Source organism: Drosophila subpulchrella, chromosome 3R (assembly GCF_014743375.2).
Source record: "Drosophila subpulchrella strain 33 F10 #4 breed RU33 chromosome 3R, RU_Dsub_v1.1 Primary Assembly, whole genome shotgun sequence".
NCBI classification, from domain to species: Eukaryota; Metazoa; Arthropoda; class Insecta; order Diptera; family Drosophilidae; genus Drosophila; species Drosophila subpulchrella.
Genome location: NC_050609.1, coordinates 2,795,839 through 2,818,437, shown reverse-complemented (window position 1 = coordinate 2,818,437; position 22,599 = coordinate 2,795,839). Strand labels below are relative to the sequence as shown.

Below are 22,599 nucleotides of genomic sequence, written 5' to 3'. Positions count from 1 at the left end.
ACTTGGTTTACAACTGAAGCGGCGAATTCTCGGCGGCGTAGTACCAACTGAGCGAGCGATAATTATAGAGAGCTCCATAGGTTCCACTAAGTTCGCTCTCCTTCTCTTTTGCTCGCTCGAGAATCGAGCTTTACACTCTTCTTACCAACTGATAAGCGTTACCTGGTGTTGCCAATGCGAGTTGCCAACTAGGGGGTCTTGGGAAAAAGCTAAATCTGGAAAAGCTACAGCTTATGGAACTATATAAGCAGGTACACCACTAATTTTACTAGAGGCTTGCAAGCTTACTGGGGTATTTCCCATGAGTAATGACTTTTTGACGAAAAGTTTTGTACACCCAAAGAACTTAATGATCTAATCGTTGGCTAAAATCTAACTATCAGTTTAATTGTTATCCAGATAATAACCCAGTTTAACAACCCATTTAAAATACCTACAACCAAAAATATAGGTACTATAAGCACTTAAAGGACAAAATTTAAAAACTCAAAACTCAACTCAAAACTCAGGCTAAGTCGTTTTAGAAAAAAGGAGCAAGTTTACCACTTAAGAGCCCGACGAAACCCACAACAATTAATATAAATTTAACCGTTACGATTATGCGAGACAATCTTCATTAATTAGACACAAGTCGAACATAGAACAAATTAGCCAAGGGTTCCCATTCAGTGGGGGTTCGCAACCCCAACCGACAATGTCATTAACGTCACGTCGCTTTGCCTGCGTCTCCTTTACCTTTTTGCCACCGCCGGTTAAAGGGTGCAGTAATTATATTTACCATTAATCCTGATTCACCACAAAAGGTTGGCGACGAAGAGGGCAAAAGGGTGACCAGCTCAACAGAAAAAAATGCAACAAAGACTGTTAGAGGAGCGGATGCTGTTGGTGTTAAAAGTGGGTTAAAGTGGTCAAAATCAACCACTACCATGATACCGCAGAATTACGCAAATGATACTAGGGTTAAAAAAAAATTAATTGCTTACAAAACAGTAAGGTTCTATAAACTGAAAGCTGTAGTAATGACTTTTCTATAAAGGAATTTCCTAGTAATATTACGTCAAAATAAAAATATATAAAATTTCAGGGATTCATCGGTATTGAAAATTAAAAAAAAAATATACTTAGTAGTATCAAGTACTAGGTATCTCATACTCGACTTTTACAGTTACTGGTCTCCAACTGCTCTTCATTTACATAGTATTCGATTAAGTGCAATTTACTTTGCAGCTTGCGTTTCATTTTCTGTGGGTCTCCCTACTCTATTGGATTTGAAATGAAAGGCGTGAAGCTTTAAGTGCGTTTGGTTTGATTGTCTGGACTGTGATCGAGTGTGGTGGATTGTAAGCTGTTGGTTGCACTCGAAACCCCATTGATTCTCGAACTTTTACTGGTTGGCTCTAACAATAAACACAGCTTTTGCTGCTCAAACCACAGCTGCATTTATTTTTCTGCAATTTGCTTTTCTATTTTGCAGTAAACATTTTTAAACTTCCATACATTTAAATTATTTTGGATTAAATAAAAAAAGTTTTATCCGGATTTAAGCAATCGTACATTGCATAGTTTTCTGGACTTTGATTCTCTATTTAACAGTATACATTTTTACATTTCCCTAAACTTCAATTCGTATTCTATATAAAAATTTGATCCTGATTAAAACAAACGAACATGGAGCTGTGACAGCAGTTTAAAAGATAAAATTATAATTTTCATTATCGTTGCAGTCTCTGTTTTTAGCATAGACAAGCCACACGAACAAGTTCTTGTTCAGCCTAAGTGCATAAATTGCTATTAAATTGTCACAACATTATGAATATTGGTATTTTCCAGACCATCTCCTCCACTCCCCCATAGCTTTTCCTGACAAATATTTAATATCGTATATGCATTTTCCGTTGCGGAAGGCGGATAAAATCGAACCAGATTTTCCCATATATCTATGCATGTATGTATATCTATCAGAAATTTGTCTAGCATGTCAACGAAAGTTCGCATATTCGGAGCGCAGAGTCGGGCACCCTTCCAAAACGAGAAAAGCGATGGACAAAGAGAAAAATATTTTTATATGCTTACGTACAGAAAATTGCAGTCTGAAGAAATCTGGAGAAATTGAGAAAAGCAATCATAATGTAAGTATTGAAATATATTGACAGGCGAACAAGTCGAGAGTTTCTCCTCGAAATGAGGAACCCAATTTATAAATGTTTGTTTCAATTTAGCTCTTCGCGCGGCAGCGATAGCCTGCAACAAAACATTTTAATTTATTTACGACTCTTGTAAGAACGTTGAAATTAACAGCTGCGCAATGTTTAGCTAATGCACAGCCAGCAGCTTGTGATAAAAAGGTACTTTTTTGTTCGGGGTCCATGGAATAACATTTGCCTCGAATACCTTATCAATTTATGAATATTCACTTAATATTTTTTTAGTTTTGAATATTGTACTCCGTTTAACCTTGCTTAGAGAAAATATATTTTTATTACGGGAATTACCACTTTAAAAATTGCAGACAAAGGTCTTAAAAGTATTTTTTTCTACAGATAATATTTTTAAAATCGAGGATTTCCATTTAAAATTAATAAAAGGAATGAAACATACACACTTGTTATAAGCTTGAAAAGTAAAGTGTTCCACAATATCTGTCATTTAAAATCACTTTATTTTCAGAGTATGATGCAGTCGCTTTACTGCATAATAACATTTTGATCCTTTGTTTTATTTCACAACTCGATTCATGGGCTTTCAGCAGCTTTTGCTTTTTGTTGTCTGGCTTTTGGCTGCGATAACTGGCCCAACTGTTTTCACTGGCTCAAAGGCGACATAAAGTATATTTTGATTATTTGTGAGCCAGAAGTTGAGCATTTTAAGGCCCGCCGGCATTTGCATTTCAAATATACTTTTACGACAGCCCGCCCCTAACCTCCTTGGCCCGCATCCGCATGGCGATGCCGCCCGACACCTTCCCGCAGGATCTTTTGCCGCGGGCGAGACGAGGTGTGCCACATGGAGTGGCAGGGGGTGAAATACCACAAATGGCGTGTAAACACAACAAAGAGGTAATAACAATGGATGCCAACGAGGTCCCTGACTTCGAGGACTGATGGTTGGACGGGGGAGGGGCAAAGCAACCAGAACTCGTCCGCATTCCTGGAGCTGGATCCTTTGAGGGAGGTCCTGTGTGGCGCAGGGCAGCACCCGCACTTTCGAAAACATTTTTATTTGTTTCTCCGTAAGCTGTGTCAATACACAATAAATTGAACTGTGCCAGAATTTATGTTTGCCCTGTGAGGATATTCAGCACCCTATCTCCAGTCCCATGCCAAATGCCTTTGGCTCTGGGCATTATCGCACTGGGGCGTCAATTGCCTGTTGGCCACCCCCTGGGGACTTAAAAGTTCAATAATATTTATTTGTTACTTGCTCTTTGACAACAAAGAACACCAGATTATACTTAGTCCTAGGCCGTCGTTCATCAAGTCGTCGTTCATATTGGCTCACTCCCTCTTACATAATGGCATATTGTCACACAATGGCCGAGACCGCAGATATGTCCCCTCTTTGGCAGTAAATTCCCGCCACTAAAGGCGATGATTTTTCAACAGACACAGAGCTAATTTAGTGACCGAATGCCAACTCGGTCACCACTGTGATTTACGGGTCACCATTTGCACGATTCCAATTATTTGTTGGTTGCCTTGTGACTTTAACCTTAGAGGAAGATAAACAGGACCAATAAGTTTGTCTCAGCTTGGATCTCTTTAAAAGTAAAGCTAGCTCTGCAAAAAAAAAGTATAGGATCTAAAAGTTGTGCTATAAAGTCAGTAAATAAAATGTTTCGAAGTTTAGGTGGGAAAATGGCTGTTTTCTCTAACTACTTAGTATCTTAAAAGTTCTACCTACTAAGACTAAAACATTAAAATAGTAATCTCAATTATAATCTTACACTTTACGGTTATAACTTTAATTACGAGATCCATCAGTCTTATAGACAAATCTTTATACGAATTCTTCGTATAAAACATAATACGTAAATATTTCGATCCATCAGTCTTATGACTAATCGTTATACAAATTCTTCATATAAAACTTAATACGTAAATATTTCGCATTATGGTCAACTGTTGATCCTGTTTAGCCGCCCAATTGATATTCATAGGCGACAAAAGGAGGGAACTGACCGGCGGAAACAAGTGTTTTGTTGGTCATCTACAAATAGTATCCGAGGAATAAAAAAATAAATCTTCAATCCTCTGTTGCCAAAGTTCTTCAATGCGCAGGCGCAGACAAACAGCCGGCAAAATAGCCGAAGGTTCGATTCCAAGAGCCCAGTGCAACCAAAGGGATGAGAACGCCACAAAGCTGGGGAACTTGGTCGAAACGAACCGGAATCCCAACCGAGACACTCCCCGCCGATATGATATGAAACAGAGGAGAACCCGAAGTGGAACGTTCGGCGGAATGGCTTTGAATCGGAATGTTAAGAACTCAGTGGGATGGCGCTTCATGAACGCGTTTCAGTCGAAAATTGAAATCCGGTGTGCGTGGACGTGACTCGGATGGAAAAAGGAAGTCGACAGCAACCAGAAGTTAATTTTACGCGATTTCTGAAAAGGACTTGTCACCAAACGGAAGACAGTAAAAACAAAATGTGAAAACAAAAACGAAGAAAAATATTCTGAAGTGGGAAAACAAAGAAAGGAAAAATTAAGACAAAGTTAAACCACTTGATGTCCCCTTGGGTGTCCTGTGTCTGTGTCCTGCAGTGCCGCCAGTGGAGTGTCTTTTGCCGAAATCACTTTTAAAATTTGTTTGCCCTCGCCGTATTCAAATGGATATTAAAATGCCGCGCTGAACCGAAGACCCAAGGAGCGAGAACAGGGCAAAAGAAACTGGGGATTTCGCCGAGGATGCGTAACGTAAAAAAGGGATTATTGTGCATCATTTCGGGCTCCAAGAAAAAAACGTAAGGAGGCGAAAGAAAAATATTCTCAAGTCGGATTATGCGATAAATTGTTACTGAAGTGTAAATGTTTTCTCACGTGTTAAATCATTAAATATAAGCCAGCCCAGCTACACAGAAAATGAACCACAATCGGTTTAGAGCCCGACCATATGGCTATTGTAACTTATTACCAAGAACTTTGAACTGAAAGAAAGCCCATCGAATGGCAATGTGAAACTTGTTAAACACTATAAATGGTCAAAGTTCTTCACGCTTTTTGTCCCCAAAGTTTTGCCCATTAGTCACTGAGAATCTTGTGTGATAGTTCTGCATGGCAACCGTGCAAGTTATTAACTTTTGAGCAGCGACGGAAAAGAAAATTCTGTGTTATTAATTGCTATATGATTATGAAAGTTTAAGTGCAAATAAGTTGATTTATATTTCTTGGCAAGTTCAAGCACTTGACTTTTTCATTGATTGAGCTGTTGAAATAAAACTTTAAGATGATGAATAGTTCTTAAAAAGTTTGTAAACTATGTAGTTAAAAAGTTCACTTTTAAAGTGCACAATTTAAAGAGTTGAAGATTAAATATAATTTTGGTTTTGATACATATTCCACCTTTTTATTTTTTATACTTTTATCAGTCAACTATTTGGTTATTAAAAACCACTTTAAGAAGCACTTTAAAATACTATGGCAAACAAACTTTGTTAGGTAAATTTATTTATTAAAGCTTAAACGGATTTGCGATGTTCGACCAAATAACTTTTAGCAAAAGACCAAAAAGCTAAATAAACAAATTGGATTACCACACAATAAAGTCGACTTCTGATGCCAGTTTATTTGTCTATATTGGTGGCACTGCAGCGGTAATAAAAGTTTACCACTCAACAAAGGCGAAAACACTTAAATAAATATATAAATCAAGCAACATAAAAATAGTGCAAAACGAGAGGACAGACGCAGTGAGCAAACAATGCGACTGCAAGAAAACCGCTGGAGAGAACGCATCGAAAAACTTGTGGCCCATAAAGAATAGTTGCAATTTTTTGTTGTTGTTGAAAAAGCCGAAATAAAATCAAATTAAAAAAAATAAAATAAAATAAAATAGGATAGAGGTTAGATAGAAACCAAATGGAGGCGAGCCAGGACCCAGCCCCAAGTGTATTAATTCAATAAACCTATTTATCTGAGACTTCGACTGGGATTTGGAGAGTCGAGTAGAGAATGCGACAAAGTTTGCCAGCCAAGACGGCGCAGTGCAATCAGCAGATCCTGTCTCTGGTCCTAAGGAGTAAAAAGAACCAGAGGAGTCAGAGGAGCCAGATTCGATGCCGCAAACGAGTCCCAATTGGAGGCAGGCGGACAATGAGCGCACAAAAGGCGCTGTAAGTGTCATTGCAGCCAGGAACTGGGCCACTGGGACTGCCACGCAGGACTAGAGTCGGAAGAGCACCAGAAGGGGCAGAAGGACCCACACCAGCACCAGCATCCAGCACAACCAGGACACGGACAGCAACGTTGACAACCGAGATGACAGTGGCAGGACGAGCAGGACGAACGGGAGGAGGAGCAGCGTCGTGGTGTCGCCGATTTTTCCATACATCCCGACCAGCTTCTTGGCTGCGTATCCGAACCAGTTTTGTCTCCAATCTGCTGGTCCTGGTCCTGGCTCTTGGCCTTGGGATACGTAAGTACAGCCAGGGGGTTTCCCCCACTCCTTGTGTGTGTGCGTGTGACTTTCATACATTTTTGATTTAATTTAACGCATTCACGTCGCACACTCCAACACACACTTGAAAGACGAGGAAATTCTGTAAACGTCTGGGATACCTCGTACTGTTAGAACTATTATTCCGGGATTTTTAATAAGGTTCTAATATCAAAAATACTTGGGTTTTGACATCACTTAAAATGTCTTAAAGGTCTAAAAGTGTGCAACGAATTAAGATTAGTCATATTTTTGAATGAATTAAATGTTTTTCTGAATTTGAAATGTATTGTTTCATACTTTTAGACTCCTAAAATTATATTTAAAAGAGATTTCGAAATCCTAGCAGTTACAGGTAATAAAGAGTAGGTCTAAGTTAAAGGATTTTCATTTGAATAGTCCAGGATATCCTAATAATCAGGAATACTTTCAACTTTCTCCTGATATTCCCCTTATAATCCGAGTACCGGGTAGAATAGCCGCGCATAAACACTTGGCAACACACACATGGATAATGGCTCTCGTAAGCGGATCCCAAGACGCGACATGGCTGCTGGCAAATTATTTTAGTAGTTCTGGATCAGCAGTGGGAGTAAGAAGGTGGCAATTGTCCTCTGCGTAACTGGGGTCCTTGGAAATTGCGGATGTTGAGTTGGGGCTTGAGCTTCCCATTGTTTCATTTGATTTGCTGAAATTAGATTAGAACAAGCCACGGGGTCAGCGAAATAGGAAAACAATAGCCCATAAAAGTAGACAAAAAGTGGTGCGCCATTCTGCAATAAACACTTTTTAAGGGAAAGTTTCACAGTTTATCTCTTCCTCTCAGCTTTTCTTTACTTTACAAAATTTAATACGATTTTGTTACCCAATTAAGGCAACCTCATTGTAACTAATGGCAAGTTTATTTAATTTTACCCTTACCATTATTAATGTTTTAAGGGCAATTTTGTTTGTTTCTTATCTAATTTATGCTAGTCCATTGAATATAAGATAGAAACTTATATCATTGCAAATTGAATGCAATAATTAACTTAAATATATTAATCACTCTAATAATTGAGATGTAAATACAAAACTATATTTCGGATTAGGTGGATTAAATCGCCAATTGACTTTCATTTAGAAACTGTTGCTTTCCTTATGTATTTTTAATGTCTTACATATTTTTAGAAATAGGCAACGCTTTTTGTGTCAGTTTCAAATTATATCACTTATTAGCCGAACACATTCCATAGCAAACAATATATAATATATTTTAAAGTAAAGAAGTGAAATCTAAATTTAGTGTAAATCATTTTTGAAAAATGTCTATTCCTATCGGCGGGTATATTCTGGCTGTTCTTAGGGAAAAGCAGCAACCTATTACCTTCCGCGCTCTTTTGAAAGACATAGCCATCAGCCTTGATGTTCCGAGCTCCGACATAAAGGACAAAGTACTGACCGCCTTGCAGGTTGGCCTTTATCAGGGATTTGTTCAAAAGAGTGGTCACCGTTTTTTTGTGAAAGACGAATTCCCCGATGAAGAAATAAAAGAAGCCTGTGACTTAGTTATGAACAGAGTAAGAGATCATAATAAATAACTTAATGCCCACAAGAGCAAACGTCCCAGAACCAAACACAAAATTCAAAAGAGCTTTTATCGTATTCTAATGAAGACGAGAATATGGTATTAAATTTTTTAACACAACAGGGGAAAAAAGAAAATTCTTCTGAGATGAACTCTATGGATTCTAATGGCATGGGTCAAGTGGAGAAAGATTCGAAGTGTTCGGATTCTACTGTGGAAAGCGATGACTGGAGTTCAGATGAAGAGAGCATTTCAACATTTGATAAGCAGAAAGATTGGAGTATGATAGATATCAGCGTAAAAACTGATGAAAGTAGTTCCGATGAAAAAGAAAATGTCGATATTTGATGAGCACAAATATTCAGATATCAGCATGAAAAGTGTTGGAAATTTTTCCGGTGAAAAAAAAATGTCCACGAATATTGAGCAGAACGATTCCAGAATGTAAATTAGCAGCCAATGAAAATTGTAAGAATGAAGAAGTTCCATGTTAAAGGAAATTAACGATTCATAGAGGACAGAAATCAGTAACAAAACCAGAAGATAGGTAAATAATAAGTTTGAAAATTTTGTTATTATTAGCTCTGCTTAGCCTCAGAGTAACTTTTTTGGTACAGTACAATATATGCAAGTCCTACGTTTCATGATTGGAAATATAAAATAACAAATCCCCTTTCTAACTTTCACAACATTTGGTTCAGCCTGAATCTTAAATGTATATGTAATGTTAATGTTAGTCCTTTAAAATACTAACTTTTTTCTAAAACTGAGAAATTGATAAAGTATAAGCATATTTATACCATGAAGCTTTTAAATACCAAATAATTTATTCAACTTTAGAAACAATTATCCGCACCTCTTAAAGTGAAAAGTTGTAAAATGAATCACAACCGCTTCCGCAAATTGTGAGAATGAAAAATAGTTTTTCTAGGTCCTTAACCCCGTTGCCCCTTTAGCAAAGCAACTGCCCATTCATTCGACTGCCCGATAATCAAGGCAAAAATAAAACAATGAATTGTACGTCCTTTGTACGACCCATTCCATCCCTTCTCGCCAAGCGACCCCACAAAAGCATTAACGAAATTGAAAACTTGCCAAAAAATGTTAAATAAACACATTGCACTTTCGGTAGCGTGGATTCAACCCTGGCCAAATCCCCTATACGCTTTCCCCCACATTGTTTGCCCTTCTAGACCCTTCATTACAACTCTTTACAAAATGCGCTTTCAGAAAGTTTGAGTGCAACTCGTTATGCCAAAATACAGAATGGACCAACAAGGCAGATGTAAGCCAACTCCAAAACTCCAAAAAAAAGTCAAAAACATAATGCGGCCGAAGTTTGTCCTGCTGCTGCTGGCTTTTGTTCACTCAAAAACCCCATTCTAATATTTTTGAAAATTTCTGGGGGACTTAAGCAATCGTTTTTTGTTTGCTTTCATAGTGCCGGATTCCTGCTAATTTCGGGAATGTGCCGGCAAAGTTGCTGGGCCTACAGGTTGACTTGGCCTGACCTTTCCTTCCGATGGCGCCCCGTCTTATTACACCTGGCCAAATCGCCCGAAATCCTTTAAGGCCTTGCTGGGGGGTCGTGATGTCGTGCCCTCCTGTCCTGTCGTGTGTTGTGTGTCGAGTGTGCGGTCGTCGCTGTTAGGGCCAAAAGTGTTTGCTTACCTTCATAAATTATAAATGGGCTTGCGGAGAGACCAAAACAACAACATCGGGATACGATCCCTTAGGCAGACTCAAACACACACACATTGTCAGTTGACCTCAGCTCCGGCAGGTCCTGTGATGACGGAAAATATTGTAACACAAGCAAAGTTTGGAAGGGGGGGACACATGACAGTGCCGCAGGTCAACAAAATGTCCAACGGTGGAATAATTTGCACCGCATGGGTTTATTATATGCCGGGGAAAATTCTACATGCGCGAATGGTGCCATTCTGTTGGAATGTCTTACACGGAATTTTAATTGTCCTGAATAATTTGGTCCTCAATGATGTTTGTGGGAAATTCTTGACAAATAATATTTGTAAAATTCCTAAACATTCCTTTGGTGGGTATGCAAATTTAATAAAGAACCCAGCTTTAAGTTTAAGATTTTCAAAAATGTATTGTCTCAAAAAATTGTTCTTCTCTCTTTTTATAGGCACAGATATTTCTTTTAAATATTTAACAAAAAATATAACAAATATCAGTTTGGTTCAGCACGTCCAATAGATATTTCTATCCACCCCTTGCTCACTCTAAACTTCCTTCAACGGAATCCAACGCTGCGGATGAGTAACTTTCGTTTCGCAATTTGCCCCACTGTTTCTCATTCGCCATGCAACTAACAATTTCCTGTTCACATACACACAATCACGTCCACAATGTAAGCTGAATGGCCTTGATGCGCTTTTGGCTCGCAAAATGTGAGCTTAAATTATTCAGAGGTTCAGAGGGGGTCAGGGATCAGAGGCAGGCAGCTGCAGTTTCAGCTGCGTCGACGCTTTGGGCAATCAAAGACAACAACAAGTGTGTGTATATGGGCCATTTAATTGCTCGGAGAATAGCAATGGGGCGGGGTAAAAGGGGATCGAAGGGGGGTGGACTGACATAGCGACAAAGACGTGGCGAGAAATGACCCACAAATGACAAAGTGCAGCGGCAGTCAACGAGCCTTGTCTTTATTTCTTGCCGAAGTGTGAAAAGAACAAGACAAACCACCAAAAAAAGAAGGAATAAAAAGCAAGCAAGCCTCTGGGCCTCTGGTTATTTATGAATCGCTGCAGGAGGTCCTTCGAACAGGGGGATACCATATCCTGGCAGGAGGCCCTTTGAAAAATTATTGTATTTCTGGTCAACGTTTGTTTACTTATTTATAGCCGCCCCAGCCTAGTCGCCCCCATCAACTTCCTCAAACTTGGGCTGGCTAAATATTTTCCAGCAAAGCCATAAAAATCAACTAGATAAGAATAGAGTCTTATATAACTGTGTTGTTAAGATTTCGCATAATTATTTCTCTTGATTTATAGTAGAAAAAAGCACAGACAGTAGTCTCCAAAGAAACAATGTCTTTAAATAGCCTTTAAATTCAAAGTGCTCTTAAATAAGGAAGCTACAACCTGGGCAATTTTAATAATTCAACAAGCCCAATTTAAATGCTGCTTTAAATTAAAAATTCAAAAATATACACTTTGTTAGAACCCATTCTTATTCAACCGAAACATTCCAGCTAACCCGTACCACAACTATGGTTTTATTTTTAACAAGCAAAAGCCAAAACAACCCCTTATCCACTTCAAATTCATCTAAACTCAGATATCCGAGTTTTTTGGCTTTTAATTTCCCAAAGGTTTTTGCCATCGACCACAGCTCACTTCACATCCCCACCCACACTTATTCATCTTCATCAATTTGAACCTTTTGTATCATAAATTATTTATGTTTATGCACATTGCGATGACATTTGATCACAAGTGCTTGGCGTTCCCATAAATATTTGAGTAAAAAAAACCAAGCGAGGGGTCGAAAATTGTATTTAAAGTGGCATTTATCAAATCGATCAATAAACAATTACCGAATGCGAATGCTCACAACGTAAATAAATAAATAAATAGCTCTCGCACACAACGGTAGCCAGGAAATCTTACGCAGGCTGTATGGGTGTATCTATGTGAGTTGGCAAACAGAAACGCTGTCTACGCATTGAAGATACATTTGCATGAGTGTGGGCTGCGATGATATACCAATGTCATTCTGTTATTCGAGTGGCTTTCCCGGGAATGAGTGGGTGCGGGGGAAATGGAAATGTTTGTGTTTAGTGTGAAATTGCTCTCGGCCGCCATTATCCGAGGATTCATTCAAAACTGAAACATATGTTGGGTGTCACTCTGAAAATTATACAACTCTGGAGCTGGGGGGCTGTTCAATATGGCCCTTCTACCCAGAATCTCTTTGTCGGCACACCCACTTTTCTCGGTGGCTGTGTGTCCTGGCTCAATTTATTTTTATGGCATCGTGTTCCTCGGTCTACGTGTTCCCAACAAACGGGGCCAAAAGTAAAACAGCAAAGAAAGCAGCAGCACCACCACCAGCAGCGGCACTCGTTGTCTCCCTTTGAGGTTCATTTCAGTTTCAGTTTCGCAGCAAATTGAAATTGGAGCATTGCCCAGTGTTGCGTTGTACGCTGTGTGTTGCACGTTGTCGGTGCGGCGTTGCGTGTTGCTAGAGTAAAGTTGTTAATGGCCTTGCTGAGGCGACGTATTTTTTTTATTACCCTGTGTACACATTTTAGGAGGACTCCTTGACAAAGTGAATTCGAAATGCAGTTCTTAAATAGTAACTTCTGTGGAATATTTCACCCTTTAAACTAGGTTGCAATATTCTTATTGTTTCCAAGGAATATTAAATTTTCACTTAATTTCTTATGTGAGAAGAGTAAAATAAAATATCAAACTCTACTCTAGATTGGTTTCAATTTCTTCCATTTTGAGGTGCCCTTCCTAATTTCTTCACCCCACCCCTGGCAGTTGGTTTCTTTATATAAGTATATCCCCCAGGGCCGCCATTTGATGTTACTCGCAGCTTGTAATTTGGCTCATTTGAACTTTAATTGCTTGGCGGCCCCCAAAGGGGACTCATTAAGATTCGCCAGCCCGCAGCCGGAGCAACACAAATCTGGCGACACAACTATCCCCCCACCCCGCCCCAGAAGTTACTCATGAGTTTAGATAGATGCAGCAATCTGAGTCCTCAGGCTCGTGTTTTATGTGCACTCGAGGCGGCTATAATCCAAAGTGCTCCCCGGTGAAAAGTTTTCTGGTTTATGCGAGAATGTGTGTCGGCTGCTCCTCCGCTGCCCTACGGCTGAGGTCCTGGTTATCCTCATAAACACCAGTGCTGGCGGATGCGGGCGGGCTTCGGAGGCCGTTTCAGGTGCGGATGAGCCTCAGATGGCCACGAGTCAAGTGGCTCTCCGTCTTCTTTTGGCCACAGCCGCTCGGCGTTTTAATTACGGCCGCTCTGCCGTTGCCGTTGCTGTCATTTTGTCCTTCCAAACAGCCATGACTTTTTATTGGACATGTAATTACTGCGTGGTTTTTTTCGGCCCGTTGGCCCACGCATATTTTTTATAATTACATGAAAAATGAAGACCCGTAGAGCCTATGCGACTTTCCTGAGCATTCTGAGTGTCCTGATGCCACGCTAATGATGCACGTGCCGCAAAGATTGCGCGGATTAAGACCTCTTGACCTTTGGCGGCACGATGAAGTTGCAAGTGCCTCGAATTATAAAATTGAAGCCCAAGAGGCTTTTAGTCTCACGCTGGTTTATTAAAAAAGAACACACAAAGTCATAGGTAGATCTTATCTAAATATTGTAATTAATATAATTGTACACATTTGGGAAAAAAACTAATTATAAATAGTGTTCTGAAAGCACGAACTCATCAACAGCTCTTCTTTTTTTTTAATTCAATATTTTTTTCGTTTCTATTTTAAGACAAATATTTGCCAAACTAATATTAACTAACGTTGGCTGATAAAAAAAATATTGCAATTAGGTATGCGCTGAACTGTGAAGGGCTGCAAACATTTTTCAAGCATTTTTTGCGCAAGAAATATTTTGAGACTAATTAAATTTCAGTTTTTCCCTTCGTCAGTCAATCGATAGTGAAGAGAAAAAATCATGCTACCAACTAAATCCAATCATTTTTTAAGTCCTCCCTTTATCTCCACTTTTTTATCGCCTCCTCCCTTATCCTGCACCATAAAAGGCAAACTCCATGAAATATTAACTAAGGGGTCAAAGTGCCAGGACCAGTACACCATATGGGCCAGACTGGACCAAATCCCTGCCCCTATCTATACTCCCATTCTGTCATCCTTCAGGTGACTGCGTCATTGGGAAACCAGGGCTGCAGCATGTAAAGCAACAGGACAATGGGAGGGCTTAGCAACTTATAAGGGCATTAAAAGGGAATAGTTTTTGGTACAGCCTTTGTGGGAAACCTACGCATTTAGGCATGATTAAACTGCCTGGGGATAGGGCATGCATTTACGAAATAAACACTACTCTTTTAATTATTTCATAACATTCGTGTACAGCTGCCCAAGGATAGATATTGGTTTTGGCTGTTGTCAGATACAGTAACATCAAGAATTTGGATTTTATTTTAGTTGTTGTAGTATTGTGTACAGATGCCAAAATGTAAGGTGAAGTTAAATACTTAACCTTTTGTCCATATTAATTTAAAGCTTATTTAAGCATGATTTTTTAGAACCCATATTAAATCAGTAAGTCCATAAGAAATCTTTAAGTTTTTGTCAAAATATTTTTTTGTACTGAAAGTTATTAAAATATCCTTCTGCTAATTTATCTTTACCTACCCATTGTGTGACGGTCGCTACTTCGGATGGCATTGACGAGATGCTGATGAGCCTTGGCCTAATGTGGTTGTTCATTTTGTAGTGGCCTAAACCAATTCCCGAATTTACATAAGTGTTGGTGGCATGGTGAGCGTGTGTGTGCTGGCCATTTCAGTCTGAATGCCAATTTTAGTAATTTTTGCGTCAGCCGCCAGCCTAATTTGTGGGCATTACTATTCCGCCGGCGTACCAACTCAAGCCGGCTTAAAATATGAACTCCAGGTCCCGCTGGACCCACATGCTTTGGGGTGGGCTTTGAGGGTACGGATTTGGGCCACAATCCATGGAAACGGCCAATTCTGGTTGCGGAAAACAAGAAAACAATTTGAGTGTTATTGCACGTTTCACTCTTTCTGCCTCCTGTGTGTGTGGATAGACTGTCGTCAAGTGCTCTAAATGGCTAGATCACACTTTTGGTTGCTAGTGGAGTAGACCCTTTTTTTCCCTGGTAAGCCAAACAAAGCGGGGACACGGAAAAAACCCAGTAAACTAATCGGCTTTGGGGGACAGTCTTTCTGGGCAGTCTTACGAGAGCATCCCTACAAGAAAATACAAATACCCAATGCACCACAAAAATAAATTTTCCCTTTTTTGTTTGACTAAGCAAATTCCTTTGAGGGAAATCAAAACCGATTTGATTGCCGGCTAAATCGGTTTTAATTGAAAATGCAAACTCTGCCTTGAGCAAACCCGTTCGGGCTTTATTTTTTCCCATCCCCTTTGGGAAAGGATCTGCCATCTTGACACACCAAACAAAACGAAATCAAACAGAGGCAAAGGGAAAAAGTATACCCATCTGCAGTGGATTTTAAATTTACTATTTTTCTGGGAGTGAAATTTTCAATTTGCATTTTAACAAAAAACCTCGCTTGCAACCTTTTTCGTGGGCAAAGAAATGGGCCTGGGGTGGACCTTATCAACACAGCCAAATCACACGCATTCGTTCGAAATGATTTCGTGGGGGAAATTTATGCGGTTGCCCTGTAGATTCTCTTTTTTTGCTCACTTTTCCTTTCACTTTTTTGGCCTTCTCCTATTCCTATTTTTTTTGTGTGCAACCAGACACGTAGAATTTGCTGGGCAGCCGAAAGGTAACAAAATTTCTTGCTCTACCTAAATCAAGGCTCTGACAAGCACGTGAAATGAAATAATTTAAAAATGCAAATTCTACTTTATCAGCCCACTGATATCTTAGCCCGGCAAAACAGTACCAAATCCCAGACCTTTCGGTGAAAAGTTTACCGCAAATGAGTTGGTTTTCCGCTCACGCAAATTTCCAATTTGGTAGGATATTTCAAAAAGATTGGTATTAGGCCCACTTTTTTGATTGTAATATTACCTATATCTAATTGAAAGATTTTTGGCTAAACATTATGAAGTTCCTCTTATGGGTAGCAGAAATATTGAAATAAAACTGATTCCAAATGGACATGTTCACTTTCTTGTCCACAGTTTTTGTGGCTTCGTAAAACTTTTCCATTCAATGACTTGGACTGCCAAGTTCATTTCTCTTCATCCCGCCCCACAGTTTAGTGGATGAGTATCCTGGGGCATCATGTCCTTGCCAGAGTGTTGGGGCAGAAAGTTGCTCAAAATAACTTTTTATGAGTGGGTGTGTTGAGCTAATCAATGGTGTTGCCTTTTCCTAGTCGAAAATAAATTTTTTTCTCTTTTTACAAATTTATTGCCTGAAGTTATTAGCTTTGTAATCTTTTAATAAAGTTTTGCCTCAATTGATGGCGCCTTAAATCAATTGCACAGGGAAGAAATTGATTTTAGTTTGGCCATCTATTGTGTAAATATTGTCGCGATAGTTGCGATAAATGACAAAAAAAAGCAGGCCACTGAAAATGTATATAAATACCCTTTTATTAGCTCGGCTGCATTTCATTTGATTAACTAGAGCCAGGTGTGGCGCTTTGATTTAACCCAGCCAAGGACGTTAGTTGCACGTGTAACCGAAATGATTACGAGGCTAAAGTTACCATTTATTTTTCATGCTTAATTTTCCTCTAGGGCAAAAAGTCGAAAACATAAAAAGGAAAAGTTTAAAAGGGAAACAGAAACCGGCAATGGTGAAAGGAAAAGGCAGCCAAAGCTACAAAAACAAACAACTTTTAGCAGGAAAAAATGTGGCAAAAAAAATTAAAAGTGAAAAGGAAACAGAGAACAAAATGAAATGAAAGCCACCACAGGCGGTGACATTAAGCGGCAAATTTTTATGATTTTAATTAGCATAAAAGCGTAATTGAAAATTAACTGAAACGAAATATGTATGTGTATGTGTACATGTGCCCCTGCAAGTGAGAGTGTGTGTGTGACAGCCCCAAACTCATTTTCCGAGTCCCATTTGTTTTGGCGGAATTTTAATTCATTCACCTTGCATAAGCCGATTGCAATAATTTTTCTCAATTTCCCAACGCTTTGATGTGCGGCACAAACAGTTATTACATTTATTTATTTAGGTCTTTTGTCCTTGTCGAACGTGAATTTTTATATTTTTGATGGTTATATTTTCATTTGAGGTTAAAGCTTGCACAGGTATTAAAGCAAGAAAATCCCTGTGCAAAATACGTTTTTTTGTTTTATCAAACTTCTTCTTATTTTTAAACATTAAAATTGTACCAAAAATATTCGTATTCTAGATAATTATATTTAAATTTCAGGTAAATTTTAAAAACGTATTAAATCAAGAAAATCGGTAAACAAAATATATGTGTTTGGATAAAATTATCATTTTTTTGATGCGTTTTTTCTACACACTACACTACAAACCCCTCTAATTAGCATTTTGTTTGCCCAAACATGCTGTAAACAACCGTACTTTGCTTTATTTTGGCTCCTTCACAGAAGCAGTCACCTGCAGTACTCCAGAGCCTGTAGAGAGTCGTACAGATCCAGGGGCTTCAGCACGGGGACTGAATCCTGCTCAGGGACAGCTTTGGACGGGAACCACAAGATCCACTTTGCCAGATAGGCCAATGACAACACAAAACGATCTAATTACGACAGCCAGCAACTTGACGACAGCAAAAAAGGCAGCCACAGAAACGGCAGCTGGAACAGAGGCACCCGGCTCATGGAGCACCACCACAGCCGTGGCCCGGGGCATGTCATCAGCAGATGTGGCAGGAGCAACGATAGCAACCAGCCAGTCAGCACAAATTGGGCTAACTACTCAGGCCGCAGAACGGCAAACAGAAGCAGCAGGAGCAGGAGCAGCCACTGGGACCGCAGCAGAGATGCTCATATCAACAATTTATCCAGCATCAGCGGAAACGGATGTGCGCAACTCCATTGAAAAGATGGCGAATGCGGTGCATCCGGTTGTCCCTGATTCATTGACCAAGGGCTTCTCCATCCCCACCTTCCTGCCGCCGTTTCCCGTTTTTGCGGCAGCGGATCTTCCCGCTTACCGGGCCGCTGCCGATGCGGCCGAGGCGGCCAAGTTGGCGGCGGAGGCGGCCAAGGTGGCCAAGGCTGAGGCGGAGGCCCAGGCCGCCAAAACATCCGCCGAAGCGGTGACAATATCGCCGGAGGAGCAGCGCCGGCAAGTGTTTAATGAGCAGCACTCCTACCTCACCGCCCACCGGGAGGGGGGTTCGGGGCGGAACCTGACAATGCCCGTGCTAAACATCACCGCCCAGAAGGGAAACCACGCCTACATGCCGTGCCAGGTGAGTCGAAGCTGAGTGAGGAGAGGGTACACTTTAAAAATGGTTAGCCCACATAAGTATGCTAGGAAAAGTTAGCCTACAAGTAAAGCAAGGACACAAGCCACTTTTGACTATGCTAGCAGAGAAACCAAAAAAAGTGAGGCAGAGATCTTTTTGGTAAAACGTTTCAGAATAAAATGATTGTATTAATATTCATTAGTATTTTTAAGTACTGTATGGACAACTTACAATGCTATAAAAACAGTTTTTTTTTTTTTTTTATAAAAAATATTCCTATGGGTATTTTATTTATTTGTTATTCTTGTGATTACTAAACATTAACAAAGTACAAAAATGTATGTTCTTTTATTTTTTAAAATACAGATAATTTGATTAATTACCGTAGAACAATAGACCCTTAATTCCAGTGTAGTTGTTTGCTTGTTGCTGGCAGCCAAATCCGCTAGGTGGGTGAGCCCGTAGGTCGCGCTATGGCGCGTGACATAAGTCGGGTAAGCCTTAAAGGTTCGTTTGGAAAAAACCCCTTTTAATACGAGATTACGTTTAATTGCGAATATTATATTTGAATTAAATGTCACGTGTTATAAATAGCTGTCGACCTGTTAAGCAGCTTAAAGAGTTATCCTATTAAGGGAGCTATAAAAAGGTGAACCAAATCCCATATGTATTGATCTAAGGTGGTATTGAAAATTTAAGGTATACACAGGCTACATTGAAGAAAGGCGGGGAAAATTAACGTCGCTTGTAAAGCCAAGAAGTGAAGAAATTTAAGTACTTATGGTGGGAAAGGATTAAGAAATCCACCGAAGCATACATATATGTAGGACCTTTCACGCCTGCTTAGACAAAGTACATTTAAATCTAAGCCACAGAAAGACAAGACCTCTGCCAATTACATTCCAAGAGCTTATTAACCCTTCTGCAGAGCTTTGTCCATTGCTTTAAGTTTCAGCATGCAAAAAACGAGATTATCCAGGGACTTCCGACATCCAAAAATGTGAATTCCTCTAGCCAACTTTAACGGATTAGCAAGACCTTAAAGCCACACACGTCACCAAGGATTTAAATTCGAGCATTAGGACCTTAACCACTCGAGGCAAACGACCCTGACTCACTTACCAATTCCTCGAAACTTGAGCCAAAAGAAGACGGGCCAGCGACTGACTGACGGACTGACTCGGTGTCCCTCCTTCTGCTACTGAATTCCTTTTTAATTTCAACGGACCGGAGATAAAACTAGCATTTACATATTGCACACAGACACGCTTTCACACATCCGCAGACACAGATACGGATTCAGGCACAGAAACAGATACAGATACATTTGGGTGGAGGGGGGAAGCGAAACACTTATTTGCATGCATACATATTGCACAGTGTATTTTGCATACGGCTACAACAGACATCAAATTTACATGCGTTCGTAGGTGTTTCTTCCCCCCGAAATATATCTAGGATATCTGCTGAATGGACTTTAACAAAGCCCAAAGAACAGGTCCTGAAAGGAGGCAAGCAAAAAATAAATAAATACGTATATTTTTATAAATTGTGCGGAATTGTAAACGGCAAATAGAAGCCTCAGCCAGGGCGCTTGTTTGTGTCATAAAAAATAAACGTAAACAGAATGAATTGTTGATATGCAAATGAAATTATGCTGATCTGGGCCGGACCACAAGCGATAGCAGCAGGAGCAGGGCTAAAACAGGAGCAAGCCAGGCCATGGAAATAGAGCCAAAGCAAAGCGCCAACTGTGAGAATATTTTAGCACAAAGATGCGCAACCTCATCCCCAGATTCCGCCTTTGGATCCGTCCTCATTTCCATTTCCGGGCCTCAGACATTCACTTGGATCTCAGATTTTACGTCCATTCACTCGTTTGAGCCATAACATTTTTTCTGTTTTTATTTTTTGCAACTTAACACCGAAACGACAGGCAAACGTGGCCGGATTAGTTCGTCGCGCCGGGGTAATTATTCATGTATGGATTAGTCAACATCGAATGCAATCTGTGTAATGTGAAAGCTCATTAGCGGCAGATTGGCGAAGATTAACATAATAATAGTTATGTAAATGCTAGCTGCCTTGAGCTTTGGTGTTATAATAGTTGAGTAATTTTAGGAAGGGAATTTTTTGATAAAGGGTTTTTTAGAAGGTTTAAGATCGATAAAAACCTTGTAAATAGCACTTATCTATCTAATGTAATATTTATTGAGTTGAGGGTACTTAAATTAGAGAATTTATGGTAGGGTATTTTGTTAGACGGTTTAGGATTGATAAATCAATTACAAAGTTTAAAATATATCCCGACTAAGTTTTAGGTCAGTTTCGAAATAATGTTCTCTTCCAATTAGATAATTTCTAAAATTTTTAAAATAATTCCTAATAATTATCCTGTATTTTCAGATACATCGACTATCCGATAAACCAGTTTCGTGGGTACGCATGCGCGATAACCACATCATCAGCGTGGACGAAACGACTTTTATAGCGGACGAGCGATTCCAATCGATATTCCAGGAGGATCACGATTACACCTGGTCCCTGCAGATCAAATACGTAGAGCCAGGCGATGCTGGGTGGTACGAGTGCCAGATGGCAACGGAGCCCAAACTGAGTGCCAAAGTGCTCCTGCAGATAGTCAGTGAGTGTTTATGAATTATTATATAAACTTATTGAATATTTAAACTTTTAATAAAATTAGATTATATAAATGACAATTATATTAAAATAATTTCCAAATTTATTTGTTGTTCTAATTAAATCTATATTTTGTAAATCCCCCTTTCAGAACCCAAGACTGAGCTAATTGGGGATCAGAGCCGCTTTGTGAAGGCGGGCAGCAAGGTGGCGCTGCACTGCATTGTCCGTGGAACCCTGGATCCGCCCAAGTATATAATCTGGTTCCGGGGTCAGAAGAAGATTAGCGAAAGCGACGAGCGAACCGGCTGGTACACGCAGCTAGATAGGAATATATTCGGAACCGTGGGCGATAATCAGAACACGGTTAGTTGGGTGTTTACGAGTGGTCCGCCGGTTAATTGGCTAGTCGAATGTCGCTGAACATAAACATTCATTGCAGATCGGCTCATTAATTATACCGCTCGTGCGGAAAGAGGATTCCGGCAATTATACGTGCCAGCCGTCGAACAGCGTCTCCGTATCCGTGGACCTGCACGTGCTAAGCGGTAAGTTAACAGCCTTCGGGACAGAGTCCCTTCCCATACCATACCATACCATCCCATCCCGTCATATCCTGTCCCATGGTATCTACCAGAATGTGTGGCAAAATGAATGATTCATATTAATCGCAACTGTCGCCACCACGATGAATTGCGATGGCCAACAGGTGAATATTCCGCATCGGCCATCATGTCAACGGCGGCAAGGACGACGACAGGCGGGAGGAGCACGTTCCACTCTGTGCTGGGTCTCCTGGGAGTCCTCGGAGTCCTTCGACTACTCTGGGCGATGCAGGGAGCGATGCACACACACACACCGCCGGCACACCAGACGTGACTCGCCTATTGAACGCCTGGTCGTGGCGTCCGACTTCCAATTATTTGTAAGCTTTTGCGCCATCTGCAGTTACGTAATTTAGGTTAGAGATTAATTAAAGGCGGCCTTGTAAATAGCGGAGAGGAGCAGCAGGAGCTGAAGCTGAAGCCCCGTCGAAGCAGGATTGACGACTCTGTAACTAGGTTAAAACGTTACCATAACTCTCATGTCTGCGTGTCTCACAGTATCCCCCATACCGTACTGCATTCGAATTCAATCTAATGTACAATTCAATTTAAGCAGACCCCATTTCAAGTTGTGAAATCGAATCAATAATTAGATTATTGTCAGAGAGATATTATTAAATGAAAATAATAAAACTGAATCATAAAAATCCATCATAAATAACAGACATTCAATAAATCATGTGAAACTTTATTTAAATCTGTGTTCTTTCTGTGTGTGCTCGGTTTTTGGTTCATCGCAATGGTAAAACATTTATGAATATTATCTGGCTTTACTAATTGATTGGTCGTATTAGTATTCTCTGGCGGGCCACTGCAATTCCGTTGATTAAAATGGAAAAAGTTTAATTTAAATATATATCAGTGCTATAAATCTGCTTTGGGTGCTAAATGCGCAAATGCCTCGAATGAGTTATTAGCTGGTGCAAAGCGATTTAAATTTGTGGGTATTTGCTTTAGAAAGATTTTTTAAAAATTCTGGATTGTTCTGAAGGGGAGTGGGGAATGGCTTTGTGTATGGCCAAAAACACGATTTTAATCCAGATCCG

General features: G+C 39.9%; 1 protein-coding gene across 2 annotated transcripts; it reads left to right on the top strand.

Annotated features, from left to right (window-relative positions):
- Positions 1 to 5,424: 5,424 nt before the first annotated feature.
- LOC119563106 lies at positions 5,425 to 22,211 on the top strand. Of its 2 annotated transcripts, XM_037876349.1 has the most exons (8): positions 7,860 to 8,213; positions 8,345 to 8,768; positions 17,485 to 18,311; positions 20,715 to 20,952; positions 21,100 to 21,314; positions 21,391 to 21,496; positions 21,658 to 21,873; positions 21,944 to 22,211. In XM_037876349.1, the coding sequence occupies exons 3-7, from the start codon at positions 17,616 to 17,618 to the stop codon at positions 21,825 to 21,827; spliced, it is 1,425 nt and encodes a 474-aa protein (XP_037732277.1). In that variant the 5' UTR covers positions 7,860 to 8,213; positions 8,345 to 8,768; positions 17,485 to 17,615; the 3' UTR covers positions 21,828 to 21,873; positions 21,944 to 22,211. The 2 variants fall into 2 exon arrangements, with proteins under 2 accessions (XP_037732276.1, XP_037732277.1); XM_037876348.1 differs by lacking the exons at positions 7,860 to 8,213; positions 8,345 to 8,768 and adding an exon at positions 5,425 to 6,633.
- The last annotated feature ends 388 nt before the right edge of the window (positions 22,212 to 22,599 follow it).